Raw genomic sequence first — 14,836 nt, 5'->3', positions numbered from 1 at the left:
GAGACAGACCATGACCAAGTGTATGCATGTTAATATCTAACTGGGCCATGTCTATAGAGCCTCTTTGTGGGATTTGTATGTTCTCCAGTAATGTGATTTTACACCAGGTACTATGAAATCCTCCCATAGTCAACGTGTGTGTATGTGAGCTACTGTAATTATAATTAGCTCTGCTTTAGACTAGCCTCTGATCCAGTTCTGTATCCTGGATCACACCCACATGGATAAAATTAAGTATTTGTTCAAATAGAGCAATGCTAAATGAGGCCATTTCTGGCATTGGGTTTGTCTGAGTGGTCAACCTGTGTTGATTATTACCTTGATATTGCTTTGACCCAACAGCCTCTAGCTAAATCTAGATGAGTATGTTTTAGAGTCATTTAACACAAATATAAGTGGGTATGAAGTAGCGCAGTTGGTTGATCCTGGTCCAACTCTCAACATTTTAGTTGTAAAATATCAGTGACTGCCCTCTATGGGTTAAAACCAGGCTATTACAATTGATTTTTGCTATTGGCTGAGAAAAAGATCACGTGACGTTTTGGGACCATCTTGCTGTTCATGCCATGGAGCCTCACAATAGTTCCCGGAGGTGAGCAGTTGACTAGTGCAGCGCAATGAAGCAAGAGCGGAGTAGACAGTTTGTGATACACTTTTGAACGGTAAGATGTTTACATAATCATACTGGATATTATTATTATTATTATTATTATTATTATTATTATTATTATTATTATCAGCGCATCTAAACCCATTAGCATGTGTATTAAAGCATGTCAGTGGATTATCATTATTTTAACATATATTGTATATACACATACAGTATATATGGTGTATACTGTATAAATATTATAAATCAATGCAGTTATTGACAACAAATTACAGAAAATCCCAGTTATGTCTCTCAGAATCAATAAATTCAAGTTTCCCGCCAATAACTATTTGAGTCTACATGAACCACGTGACTATCAAACATTTCAAATTTCCGTTGTTGCAACTCTCTCTAAACGGCTCAGCCTCTTGCGTCCCAACAAGCACTGTTTGCCCCGCCCATTTTATTAAACCTATCACCTGTGGGCTCTACAATCTGTGGTGAGTAGGTTGGACTGAGAGAAGAGTGAATAGAGAGGTACACTGAGTAATGAGTAGCTAGTTAGCATAGCATAGATTGTTCATTGGAGAGTTCATATTATAGACTGGGCGTGTCGTAACTGCTCCAGGAGCCCCACCCATAATCAAGGCAATTTTTTGAATTTCCTTCCTAGTGGCAGGTCAGGAGAAATCAGGGGTTTAGTTACTCGTTAAGTATCATAATACGATACTTTACCTGGAAACCGAGCAGGATGCAGAGGTACCACGGTGGCCTGTCATTCAGGGAGTAAACCAAATCTATAGCTTTGTCCACACCTCGTTCCTGACTCTCCCCTGTGCGTGGCCCCTCGCTGTCGACTGTCAGCTCTGGTTGTTCATCACCATCTTTGCCCTGTAGAGGAAGCAGAGGTCATCGTTTCAAGCCGAGTAAAGCAAAACAACAGGTTTTAATTCTCTCCAGACTATTTACATAACTAGTTGTATGACTTTGGAGTCATTTATGAATTCTGTTTTTGGATCTGTGTGCGTGTGTGCGTGTGTGCGTGTGTGCGTGTGTGTGTGTGTGTGTGTGTGTATATATATGTTGTTGATTTGTGTTATGAGTCATGTTGAGTGTTTTAGTTGTCTTTTTGTATATTTTTTGAAATTTTTTTACGTTTTTAGTCATTTTGTATGTTTTTGTTGTCATTTTGTGTGTTATTGAAGTCGTACTGTGTATTTTTCTTCTTGATTTGTGTTTTATGAGTTCTTTTGAGCATTTTTGTCGTCAGAGTTTATTTTTATTTGCTGCTATTTTGTAGTCTGCTATATATCTGTAAATGCAGTGCATTGTGCACTGTTGTCAAATGCAAAGAGGTGAGTTTTCTCATCCACATGGGATGGATTAGTATCACAAACTCCTTTGAGGATGTGCTGTTTGAAGTGACAGCTTGTCAGAAGCTGACACCAGCGTTTGTGACAAAGATCCCCACGACTTGAGTTGGTTGACAAGTTGCTGAGAAGTATTTAACAACATATACATCGAGGTGATTCACAAGGAACACAGTGATGCACTTTAGATCCTCTTCTTCCTTTAAGTAACTGTACAAACAGTGTTAGTGCTTATTAATCCCATCCCATACGAGAACATTCGAGAAAAAATGGTTTAGTCACCACAAAAATATAGGTTCCAAAGCATCACAGACAAAAGATATAACCAAAGTTATACAGTATGACTGCTTTTCACAGAAGTTTTCTATGGTTTCAAAGTTGTGGGGGAAAAGCAGAGACGAGTGCTTTACTGTTTCCATGACGATATGCTTCCATCTAGTGGCTCCCATGCCTTCCAGTCCCAGTACCATGATGCAGATCAATGGTTTTCAAACATAAGCGGACCAAATCAATCCTTCACTCATCAGTATCTGCTCATATTCCACCAAACAAATGTCAACTATTCATTCTCTGACTACTCATTTATTATACGATTCATCTGCACACATTTGATTTCTACAAACAGTGTTATTATGTTTCTGTAGGTTTGTCTGTTTGTCTGTTTGTTTGTTTAATGATAACTTGAAGAGGTTCTGCTATAGAATAATGTGTCCCAGACCTGTAAAGATTAAAACCAGGACCTTTGCACTGCAAAGCGTAAGTGCTCCTCACTAAATATTTGTGTAATTCTTGTAAGAATCAAATATGAAGATGTTATCATTAAACACATAAAAAGGCCAGCATTGATGGAGCCCCCAGCACTGGTAAAAGTGCAACTCATGATGATGCAACTAAAACCTCTTTCTCTACTGTAAACATGGAGTTAAAAGAACCCTGGTCCTCAGCTAATGTACAATATATTCAGAGGTGTGAAGAGAACTGATACAGTATATCCTACTCAAGTAGAAGTTACTTGATTGAAATATTACTCAAAGTAAAACTTTCACCCACACATTTATTTTTGGTAAAACATCTTGCCATGGTTTCCTTACATACAGTAAACATCTCATGTTTGAACTTAAAAAGGAAAAGACCAAATTACCACAAATGGAACGTAATTAATTTTCCACAAAGGCATCTGTATAAAATAAAATAGTTTTTAGGGTGAGGCTCACTTTGTTCTTGTTGTTGTTGTTGTGTACATTAGTTAAAATCACTTCTCCTCTGTTATTTGTGAACGGATCGGGCTGAAATCAAGTAGCTATAATCTATGGATGTGTACGCATTGACGCTCGGAGCCCGATTTTCGATTTGGGGCCCCAAAAGTATAATAAAACAAAAGTCGATTTCTCATTTATTTGCAAGTTGAAAATTACGACGGTTGGTGGAACCAAATCATTAGCACATACCAATATATAGATGGGGCCCATTGCCCTGTATGTGTCACAGGGGGGCCACCCTCTATTTCCAGTCATTTCCAAATTTATAGGAACATAGTCATGTGATTATTCGTTTCAAAGGTAGTTCAACATAGATTATGATCATGCCTTGCACAATTTGATTAGGGGCCAGAGGGGCCCACCCACAGTTGGTGGTACTGACACTGACACATACCAATACATGGCTATTCTATGAGCCGATGTCAAGAGCCTCTCGGGAACCTTTTTTTACTCGGTGAAACGTGCTATTCGGCGCAGAGACGTTCCGCAGGCCCAGCTGTAGTTCATCAGAACTTTTTAAAATAAAAAAACACCAATGAATTCAATGCAAAATAAAACAATTCTCAGGCTCTAAGTATACAGTAGCTACATTTACTCTAAAACTGAGAAAATAACCAGAATTCAATGCTGTGATGCATTTAATTGTTGTCTGGTCATTTCATTTTCTGTAGTTTCACAATGTCCGTTGATCATTTTAAAACAAAAAATAACAATTTTTATTCTTTCATTATTAATTATAATAATAATTATTTACTCAGTAACATTTGGGTGTAGAAATGTAACAAATTACTTTACTTCTTTAAAAATGTACTTAAGTACAAGTAAACTTACAGATTTTTAAATATTGTACAAGTACCCATAAAAGTAACCCAATTACAGTAACATGAGTACTTGTAATCCATTACTTTCATCTCTGAATATATTTAGTATCATTAACCTAATGTTAAAAAGATCAGACTTCCACTGAGAACAAGAAAACTTTATTGCCTATATTTGGGATAATATAGAAATCTTCATACACAATGTTTTTTTTACCTTTATATAAATAAAACAATTAAATGATGATGAAAACAATCAAAACATTTGTTTACAAAGACAAATCAGAACAAAAAATGCTAGTGATTGTCATACAAGTCCATCATTTTCCTATGTCTACCTGTAATTCCAGATGTGAAAGTAACGGATTGAATCTATTCATTTAAAAGCTGTTGTTTTGTTTTAAAATACGCTTTATTTCATTTACCAAAGGATACAATTATTAGGCACTACAGGGGGTACCTGAGAGAGAGAGGATAGTTAACAAACATGAGATGACCGGAAATGATAAAAAAAACTATATAAATGAATCTGTTCAGGAGCCACTAAATCTGTGTTTTTCAACTTTGGGGTCGGGACCCCATGTGGGGTCACCTGAAGTTTCTGAGTTTCTGAATTTTTTTTAACTATTATTCTTTCTTTTTTTAAATTAAAACAACAATCTTGAACAACTGTATTTCCATACTTTCACTTTGTGGCTATCCGTACGGTTGCCGTATCAATATACCGATATTCTATCCATACACAGCGCCCCTATTTGGCCAGTTTAGGTCACGTGACTAAGACTAACCCTAACCCTAAAAATTGTTGTGATATTGGGTTATAACCTTAAAACACTACGTACGTGTACTTTGGTAACTGTACCAATAGCACCGGGGGTTGTCCGTACGGCAACCGCACAAATAGAGACTTTCAATATGAATCTAGTTAAACTAAAATGCAGCAAAAAAATGAATAAATATCTGAGCTCAAACATGATCAACAACTAATTCTACAAAAAATTGTCTTTGGGGTGGCCAGAAAGTTTTTTCTTTCTAAACAAAGGGGGTGCATGGATTCAGAAATAAGAGAAAGGGGGTGTTGACCATAAAACTCTCCTTTGTGGAAAACGACGACACATGAAACTCTGACTGAAACGGCCAAGATGTAACTTCCTCTAGGATTAGAAAACAAAAAGTCTCTTGTATAGTTTTCAGAACTAAATGTCTCTCCTGTTAGATATCGTCTCTCCAGTGAGCCACAGATACTGTATGTCACCAGTGGATCATTGTTTGCCTAAACTGATAAAGAAGGGAATAAAAGCCTAATATCAGCTTCAACTTCAGCTTCAATACACTTTATATTTTATGTTTTCTATCATTTCTACCATGTACATATATATCTTTATGACTTTTAAATCATTATAATTATTTTGTTATACTTTATTTTTCTTTGTTTCAAATGTGTTTGTTTTTCTTTGTGGCATCCAGTGTCAACAGCAAAGTAAGAATTTCATTGTACAGGAAAACATGTTTGTTTACTGTGCACATGATAATAAACACTTTTAATCTTTTCTTTATTTTTAAGATTTGATTTATTTTTTTACTTCATTAGTTAGAATCCTGCAATTTACACACAGAAACATGCTTTTCTCAAACTAGGAAACTATAAACTCTCAGCCTCTCTCATGGAAACTCATACACATGATGACGAAAAACATAAATATAAAAACCACAACCAACATAAATCCTTTTTTAATCTGCATGACCTGGAAATGTTTTCCATAACCTCAGGACATAATAGAGTTTAAACCTGTCTATCAAAGAGGTGATAAATCCTTCATTCAACATCTACACCCACGTTTCGATGGAACTCTTTGGTTCAGCTTTTGTAAATAAGACCCTGAGTGCTGCTGTTATAAATGTGTGTGTGCTTGTACACGTGTTTTTCTGGCAGATGTTGACAGACTGACATGTTCAGCCATCTGTGCTTCAGTTGTTTTCTGTTCATTAGTCTGAGGGGAGCTGTGTGTGTGTGTGTGTGTGTGTGTGTGTGTGTGTGTGTGTGTGTGTGTGTGTGTGTGTGTGTGCGTGTGTGTGTGTGTGTGTGTGTGTGTGTGTGTGTGTGTGTGCGTGTGTGTGTGGGAGGGGGGGTTAGTGTAGAATCAGCTGTGTTCACTTGGACACGACAGGAAAATTTATGCGTTTCTCTACACGTCATGACAATATTTCTTCTTCTTTCTATCCTTCATTCTTTAACCCTCACTAGAAAATTATGGGGCTCCACTTGTAAAGTTGGGCAACTAAAATAAAACAACAACTTTTTGCAACATTTAGCAACAAACCCCGTTTACAAAACATATGTTTATTACTTTTTGACCAGCTTTTCATCAACATTTGTGATATTTTTTTTCTTGTACAAATATAATGTCAATGTTAAATCTAAATGTTAAATTTAAATGTAATTGTTAAATATTAAATCTAAATTTTAAATGCTAAATGTTAGATCTAAATGTTAAATGAAATCTAAATGTTCAATGCTAAATCTAAACAGTGAATTTGCATATTAGCTAAATATTTAGTTTCACCTGTAACATTTTGATTTAACATTTAGCATTTAGATTTAACAGTTAATATTTATATTTAACATTTAGCATTTAGATTTAACATTTAGCATTTAGATTTAACATTTAGATTTAACAGTTAATATTTAGATTTAACATTTAGCATTTATATTTAACATTTAGTATTAGATTTAACATTTAGAATTAAATTTAACATTTAGAATTAAATTTAACATTTAGATTTAACATTGACATTAGATTTAACATTGACATTAGATTTAACATTTAGATTTAATATTTAACATTTAGATTTAATATTTAACATTTAGATTTAATATTTAACATTTAGATTCAACATTGACACATTTTTTACAAGAAAAACGTTTTTTAAATGTGGTTTGTTGCTAAATGTGGCAAAAAGTTGCTGTTTACTTCAAGCACGCACAGCTTTAAAATGACTTTTTCTGGTCAGTTACAGAAGCACCTCCAGCACCTTTAGAACCTTTAGAACCTCCAGCACCTTTAGAACCTTTAAAACCTCCAGCACCTTTAGAACCTTTAGAACCTCCAGCACCAGGCTGATCCAACCATGGTGCTCCACAGAACGCCACAGGAAATCATTCTGCCTGTGGTGATCAAACTGTATAATGTATCACTGTAACCTCACAGCTTGATTGTTGTAAATATATAAATCATATTCGTATTTATATTATTTTTGTAAATATTTGTATAAAATGTGTATATTTGTATGATTATTATTAGTATTATCTATCCTACTTTATTTTCTACTACTGTAATGTGTGTGATCTCTATTTTTAACAGTCTTTTACTTAATTATACACATATTTAACATTTCTTCTTTCTTTTGTCTTTGTTAAATATTTTATTCTTTTATTTGTGATTTTTTTCTGTGGCTGTAACAAAAGCAATCCACCCCTGGGATTAATAAAGGAATTCTGATTATGATTAAAATAAAGTGAAATATTGCATGTATTCATATTTCTATGTATGTTGTCTTATACATACAGTAGCTAAATATGTGAGAATGCATTAGTTCAGGTTAGAATCAATCATTGGCACATACATAGCTCTACAGCGTGGTCTAGTAGTGGCACCAGTATACTGCTCCGCCAGTGAGAAAGTGTGAGAATAAATATTCTATTATATTGTCTAGAATACGGTTTCACATCTTTTCATTATGTATATTTGAAAATACTGGCAAGAACAACCTCACAACCAAACTTATTGGGAACTTATATGAAAAAATGCATTCAACCATATTTCTTCTTACATTACACAACACTACAGGCTTTAGGAATACTATTTAAGTATTTTCATTCAAAAAGAAAATACATTAAAAACAGTAGCGTCACAGAAGTGAGTGGTGTGTCCTTAATATTTGCAGTCCTGCTCAATAAACACAGAAACATCAGGTATTCATACAATTTGTGGTGAGATATGTAAATGGGTTTAATTTGTATAAAAATAGCTATTTATAAGCACTGAGGTAGTCACAATATGAGCTCATTCACACAGCAATGGGTAGAAGTATAAAAAATACCTAATTAGGTAGAAGTACAGTTACTGAAGTACAAGTAAAAGTAGGTCCGATATAAAATACTTAAATACAAGTAACGAGTAGCTCAAAATAAATGTCACTCCAAGTAAAAGTTATTAGTTACTTTAACCACCTGCATGTTTTTTGATATTAAATCTTGCCACGGTTCCCTTGCATACAGTAAACATCTCATGTATCTTTGGGGGATTAATAAAGTTTTAACTTATCTTATGTATAAACTTAAAAAGGAAGAGACCAAATCTTGCACACTTGGAACTTAATTTATTTTCCACAAAAGCATCTTTAAAATAAAAGGTTTGTCAAAGTGTACAATTTTTTTTTTTTTTAGATAAAATAACACCAATTAATTCAATTCAAAATTGAAAAAAGTATAGTTATATTTATGAAATCAAAAGTTTTAGAGTTTTGTGTCTGTTTTGGCGTTTAATCTGATTGGTCGGCTATGATGTTTGATTGTTGTCTGGTCATTTCATGTTTTGTAGTTTCATAATGTCTGTATAGAAATGTAACAAATGACTTCTTTTAAAACATACAGTAAAATTACTGATTTAGAAATCTATTCAAAAAAGTACAAGTACCCATAAAAGCAACTGAATTACAGTAATGTGAGTACTTAGTAATCTATTACTTTCACCTCTGCTAATGATTGTTGACCATTGGGAGCAACTTAGAGTTCAGAGTCCACTGGGATTGAAACCCTCAACCTTTCAATCAGAACACAAGCGATCCCTCTATGACGGTAGATTCTGTGTTTAAAGCTTTATTTTCAGAGATGATCAAAGCTGAGTCATTTAAATATTCAGAATGTGAAAACAACACAAAGGTTAACGTTTTATTTCTAAAAAAATTGCTTCTCGTCCACGACAAGCCTCACATTCCACACTGGCTTAACGTTAGCTGTTGCTGCTTTCATGTCACAAAATCACACTTGCTCTCAGCCATTACGTGTTTTATTGATTTAACCTTATCATCACCTAATGTTAACTCTTTTTCTACTAGTTTTGCCTTTGTCCAAGTTCTAAATGGAAAGTTGGCTCACCATAAATGCAGGGTTGAGTGTCCCCTCCTCTCTAAGTCCAAGCTCTATCCTCTCAGTGCTGAGGTTCATGTTCTCACTGTAGCTGCGTCTGTGGCCTCCTCACAAATGCACCCAGTGGGAGAAGAACTCCAAATTCAGAAGGGGACAGCGGGAACCGCCGCCTCGCATCACCCAGGAAACTACAGAGTCACTCTCAACAAAGAGAGTTGGTTTTTTTTCTGTATCTAAACCTTCCCGTTGTGCTGCTGTGTGAAGGAAAAGCTTACGGTCATGTGCCTGCTGTAGTGTGACAACGGATCTGATGAGGATAAGCAAGCACATTTTTCATGTGAATCATTCATTCACCACACTCTCTGAAACTCAGAATTTTGTTAACTGGTGTGGAGAAATGTTAGGAAGTCAGCCAACATTTACCTATACCTTCAACAAAAACCTTCTGTTCCTCTAACTTTTGCAACTTCCCCCCTTTTGTCCAACTACAACATTTTGCTCAGAAATCACACATTTTAAAGAATCTCATTTTGTAAATAAGCGGGAAAAAAAGGTGATATCCAATATGTCGGCCGATATATAAACTAAGAACGTTGATATACACAAGATAGATACTGTATCTTTGTGCCAAACTCATGGCCCGGGGGCCAAATCCGGTCCTTTGGAGCATCCATTTCAGCCCGCAGGAGAAAGTAAAAATATAAGCACTGGGAAAAAAAAGTTTTCCCAGTGCTTATATTGCATGATTGAAGTCATTTTTAACATTAAACTGTTGAAAAAAACTCAAAATTCTTACAAAATCCTTACATTTCCTTAAATTATTAATATTTCCCTTAATTTTATAGAAATTGGTCACAAAATCAAAAACATTTAAGTGAAAATTCTGTTGGAACTAATATTTAGCACTCATTGCTTGGATATTGTCAATTTCTAACATATTTAGTATTTAATGTATAGGTAGAAGTGCAAACTAGAGCGCAATAATGTTGAAATGACCCTGAGGGGTTGGGGGTGCCGCCGTGCTTCGTGGTTTGAGGGTTGCCGCGGGGTGGGTTTCTGGCTGTGCTGCTCGGCGTGGGCCCCAGGGACCCTCCGACTGCTCCCTCCCAGCCCCTTTCTTTTAATTGCACCTCATACATTCACTAAACACACACATTCACACAGGGGATAGGGAAGTGCTTCCATTGGGAAATGAGGGCTCTTTTGGGGGGTCTCTCCAGGCGGTGACTGCCTTGCGGAGCGTGGAGGTGCTTGTTGCTTATAACACACTCTTTGTAACAGGTCAATGATATGATCCAAATACACTCACAAATGGTTTCCATCCCTCTTAGATGTGTGAAAGAATTGGGTGAGAGAAAACACACTCATGTCACATTTGAAATAACTTCCCAGCATGCCGAATGGGAAATGTTAAACTGTATAATCAATTTCGTCTGGTCTCATGATGTGGTTGGATCTTGTCATGAGAGGAAGTGTCATTGAGAAAAGACACACAGCTCTGGCCAAGATGGCAATTACAAAATCACAGTTACAAAATAATGTTATTATAACATTGTTCAACATCAAATAACTGATTTAAAACAAACTTCACAGAAAAATGAGCACTTGAACACAATGTAGGGTGATAATAACTAATGATCACAGCAGAGTTTAGGTTTGAACTTTACAGTTTGACCAACATCCCATCTGTCATCATTGAGGAGTTGGGTTGGAAAGCTTAGTCAGGCAAGATCTATCTTTAGTTCAAATTTTGCCAGAAATGGTCACGTACTTTCGAAGTAATCCCGCTAACTGACAAAAGAACAAAGTCCTCAAAGTTGGCTTTTGAGTCATTTTGTTGCTTTTGCATTAGAATGACAAAAGCAGCTCACAGCTAAACACATTAAAGTAGTAACACCATATTTTTTGAAGAAATATAATATAGTCACCCATTTCAAACAGTCAGAGATCTCTTAGACAGTGACTAATGTGAAATGTGAGAAGAATGGATCAGAGGGTTGTTGTCAGGCCTTAAAGAGCAATGGATCCATGGGACTATAAAAGACAAAAGGTGTTCCCCATGTCCAAACAGAAATCATGTGATCACTCACCTGCTTCGACCTATTCTTTAATCACCTTGATTGTTATCGTCTTTGGAAAACCCTTTTTTATTCATTTGTCTTTAGTAGCCCTCTCAAACTAACAGCGTATTTACAGCTGCCTTTAAGGTTTTAAGTACCCAAACAACAAAATCCCTCCTGTGGACCCACCACCCGCAGAGGGATCCATAGGGGTCGGGTGCAGAGAGGACTGGGTGGCGGTCGAGGAGGGGGTGCCTCGGCGGGCCCGGTCTGCGTCCACAGCTTCTGGCTGTTGGGACATGAAACGTCACCCTGCTGGGGGGGAAGGAGCCTGACCTTGTGCAGGAGGTTGAGAGGTACCGGCTAGATATAGTCGGGCTCACCTCTACGCACAGCTTGGGCTCCGGATCCTAACTCCTGGAGAGAGGCTGGACGCTCCACTTCTCTGGCGTTGCCCGCGAGGAGAGGCGGCGGGCTGGGGTGGGCTTGCTTATTGCCCTCCAGCTCAGCCGCCACGTGATGGAGTTCACCCCAGTGAACGAGAGGGTTGCGTCCCTACGCCTTCGGGTTGGGGACAGGTCTTGGCCTACAGGCCCAACATCGATGCAGAGTACCCGGCCTTCTTGGAGTCCCTGGGAAGGGTACTAGACGGTGTCCCGACTGGGGACTCCATTGTTCTACTGGGGGACTTCAACGCTCACGTGGGCTGCGACAGTGAGACCTGGACAGGGGTGATTGGGAAGAACGGCCTCCCCGATCTGAACCCGAGTGGTGTTCTGTTATTGGACTTCTGTGCCAGTTACAGTTTGTCCATAAGGGGAACACCATGTTCGAGCACAAGGGTGTCCATGAGTGCACTTGGCACCAGTTCTCTGCGAATGACTCGGCTTCTGTCTGGAGAGGGCTCAGGCAAATTACAAACTACAAGCCCAGAGCCCCTGCTGCTGCTAACAACCTCTGCCTGGCCAACAGTCTGAAAAACTTCTATTGTAGAGTTGACAGACAATGGGACAGACCTGACTCCAACCCCCCTCACACCTCTGACCAGCCTCACTCCAACACCTTCACCCCCCACATCAAAGCTACAGTCTCACCACAGCTGCTTACAGAGGTTCTCTCCCCTATCTCCCCCCCCTCCTCACCCCCTCCCACAGAGACACCTTTCTCCATCAAAGAGACAGATGTAAATAGACTTTTCAGGAGACAAAAACCCCGTAAGGCTTGTGGACCGGACTCTGTCTCTCCTTCCACCTTAAAGCACTGTGCTGATCAGCTGTCTCCAGTGTTCACAGACATTTTTAACACCTCACTGGAGACATGCACCGTACCAGCCTGTTTTAAGGCCTCCACCATCGTTCCTGTCCCTAAAAAGCTGAGGATCACAGGACTTAATGACTACAGACCCGTCGCTCTGACATCTGTGGTCATGAAGTCCTTTGAACGCCTCATGCTCTCCCACATCAAGGACATCACCGACCCCCACCTGGACCCCCTGCAGTTTGCCTATAGATCCAACAGGTCTGTAGACGATGCTGTAAACCTGGCTCTGCACTTCATCCTCCAGCACCTGGACTCCCCAGGCTCCTACGCCAGGATCCTGTTTGTGGACTTCAGCTCTGCTTTCAACACTATAATCCCAGCTCTCCTTCAGGACAAGCTTTCCCAGCTGAACGTGCCAGACTTTACCTGTAGGTGGATCACAGACTTCCTGTCTGACAGGAAGCAGCACGTGAAGCTGGGAAAAACCATCTCTGCTCCCCGGATCATCATCACTGGATCTCCTCAGGGCTGTGTTCTTTCTCCTCTGCTCTTCTCCCTGCACACCAACTGCTGCACCTCCTCTCACCAGTCGGTCAAACACCTGAAGTTTGCAGACGACACGACCATCATCGGTCTCATCTCTGATGGAGACGAGTCTGACTACAGGTGGGAGACAGACCGGCTGGTGTCCTGGTGCAGCCAGAACAACCTGGAGCTCAACGCTTTAAAGACAGTGGAGATGATAGCAGACTTCAGGAAGAACCCAGCCCCCCTCACCCCCCTCACCCTGGGAGACTCTACAGTGAGCTCTGTGGAGTACTTCTGCTTCCTGGGGACCATCATCACTCAGGACCTCAAGTTGTTCAGCTCCCTTATCAAAAAAGCTCAGCAGAGGATGTACTTCCTGCGGCAGCTGAAGAAGTTCAGTCTGCCAACAACGATGATGGTGAACTTCTACAGCTCCATCATCCAGTCCATCCTCTGCTCCTCCATCACCATCTGGTACGCTGCAGCTACGGCCAAGGACAAGGTCAGACTGCAGCGTATCATCCACTCTGCAGAGAAGGTCATCGGCTGCAATCTGCCCTCCCTCCAGGACCTGTACCCCTCCAGGATTTTGAGGCGTGCAGGAAAGATTGTCGCCGACCCCTCCCACCCCGGTCATAAACTGTTTCAATCTCTCCCTTCTGGAAGGAGGTTTCGGTCCATCAGGACCAGAACCTCCAGACACAAAAACAGCTTCTTTCCCACTGCCACCATCCACATGAACACACCCCAAGTCACCCACTGAACCCCCCCCCACCCCCCCCCCGATCACCACCTCCATGATGACATTATCTGCTGCACTGTATATATATATATATATATATATATATATATATATTTGTCCTATTTATCCTTTATTCTCTATCTATCCTTTATTTATCCCTCATCCTTTATATTTATCATTATTATTATTATTGTTGCTGGGTTGTTCTTTGTTTTTTTTTGTTTTGTGCACCAACTTCCAAGACAAATTTCTTATACTGTCCTTAAAACTGTACATGGCCATTAAAACATTTCTGATTCTGATTCTGATTCTGACACTCTAGGCCGGAGGTCGATGATCGACTTTGTAGTTGTATCATCTGATCTCTGGCCGCGTATCTCGGACACTCAGGTGAAGAGAGGGGCTGAGCTGTCAACCACCTGGTGGTGAGCTGGATCCGCTGGCAGGGGAGGAAGCCGGTCAGACCCGGCAGGCCCAAACAGGTTGTGAGGATCTGTTGGGAACGTCTGGTGGATCCCTCTGTCAGTGGGGTCTTCAACTCCAACGTCCGGATGAGCTTCTCCCAGATCCCGATGGAGGTGTGAGACATGGAGTCCGAGTGGACCATGTTCTCCTCCTCCATTCTCGATGCGGCCATTCGCAGCTGTGGCCGTAAAGTCTCTGGTGCCTGTTGCAGCGGCAATCCCTGAACCCGGTGGTGGCGCATGGAAGTAAGGAATGCTGTCAAGCTGAAGAAGGAGGCCTACCTGGCCTTGTTGGGTGGTAGGACTCCGGAGGCAGCTGAGAGGTACCGGTAGGCCAAGCGTGCTGCAGCCCGCGCAGTTGGAGAGGCAAAAATTTGAATCTGGGAGGAGTTCGGAGAAGCCATGAAGGAGGACTATCGGTCGGCCTCGAAGAGATTCTGGCAAACCGTCCGGCACCTCAGAAGGGGGAAGCAGTGCTTCACCAACACTGTTTACAGTGCAGGGTGGGAGCTGCTGACCTCAACTGGGGATGTCAGGTGGTGGAAGGAGTACTTCGAGGGTCTCCTCAATCCCACTGCCACGTTTTCCTATGAG

General features: G+C 39.8%; 2 protein-coding genes across 2 annotated transcripts in view; one reads left to right on the top strand and one right to left on the bottom strand.

The window, feature by feature from the left end:
• LOC114464998 (solute carrier family 23 member 2) overlaps window positions 1-9,441 on the bottom strand; it is a 38,326-nt gene extending 28,885 nt beyond the window's left edge. Inside the window, exons 1-2 of the mRNA XM_028449704.1 lie at window positions 9,198-9,441; window positions 1,328-1,483 (exon numbers count right to left, since the gene is read on the bottom strand). Coding sequence (XP_028305505.1) covers window positions 1,328-1,483; window positions 9,198-9,266 — 225 coding nt within the window. The 5' untranslated portion in view covers window positions 9,267-9,441. The remainder of the gene's footprint in view (window positions 1-1,327; window positions 1,484-9,197) is intronic.
• A 5,041-nt stretch (window positions 9,442-14,482) lies between these two features.
• The window catches only part of LOC114464310 (transmembrane protein 39B-like), a 16,800-nt gene continuing 16,446 nt past the window's right edge, over window positions 14,483-14,836 (top strand). Inside the window, exon 1 of the mRNA XM_028448346.1 lies at window positions 14,483-14,565. Coding sequence (XP_028304147.1) covers window positions 14,483-14,565 — 83 coding nt within the window. The remainder of the gene's footprint in view (window positions 14,566-14,836) is intronic.

This window comes from Gouania willdenowi, chromosome 6, assembly GCF_900634775.1.
Source record: "Gouania willdenowi chromosome 6, fGouWil2.1, whole genome shotgun sequence".
NCBI classification, from domain to species: domain Eukaryota; kingdom Metazoa; phylum Chordata; class Actinopteri; order Blenniiformes; family Gobiesocidae; genus Gouania; species Gouania willdenowi.
This window is presented reverse-complemented; position numbering and strand designations above follow the sequence as displayed.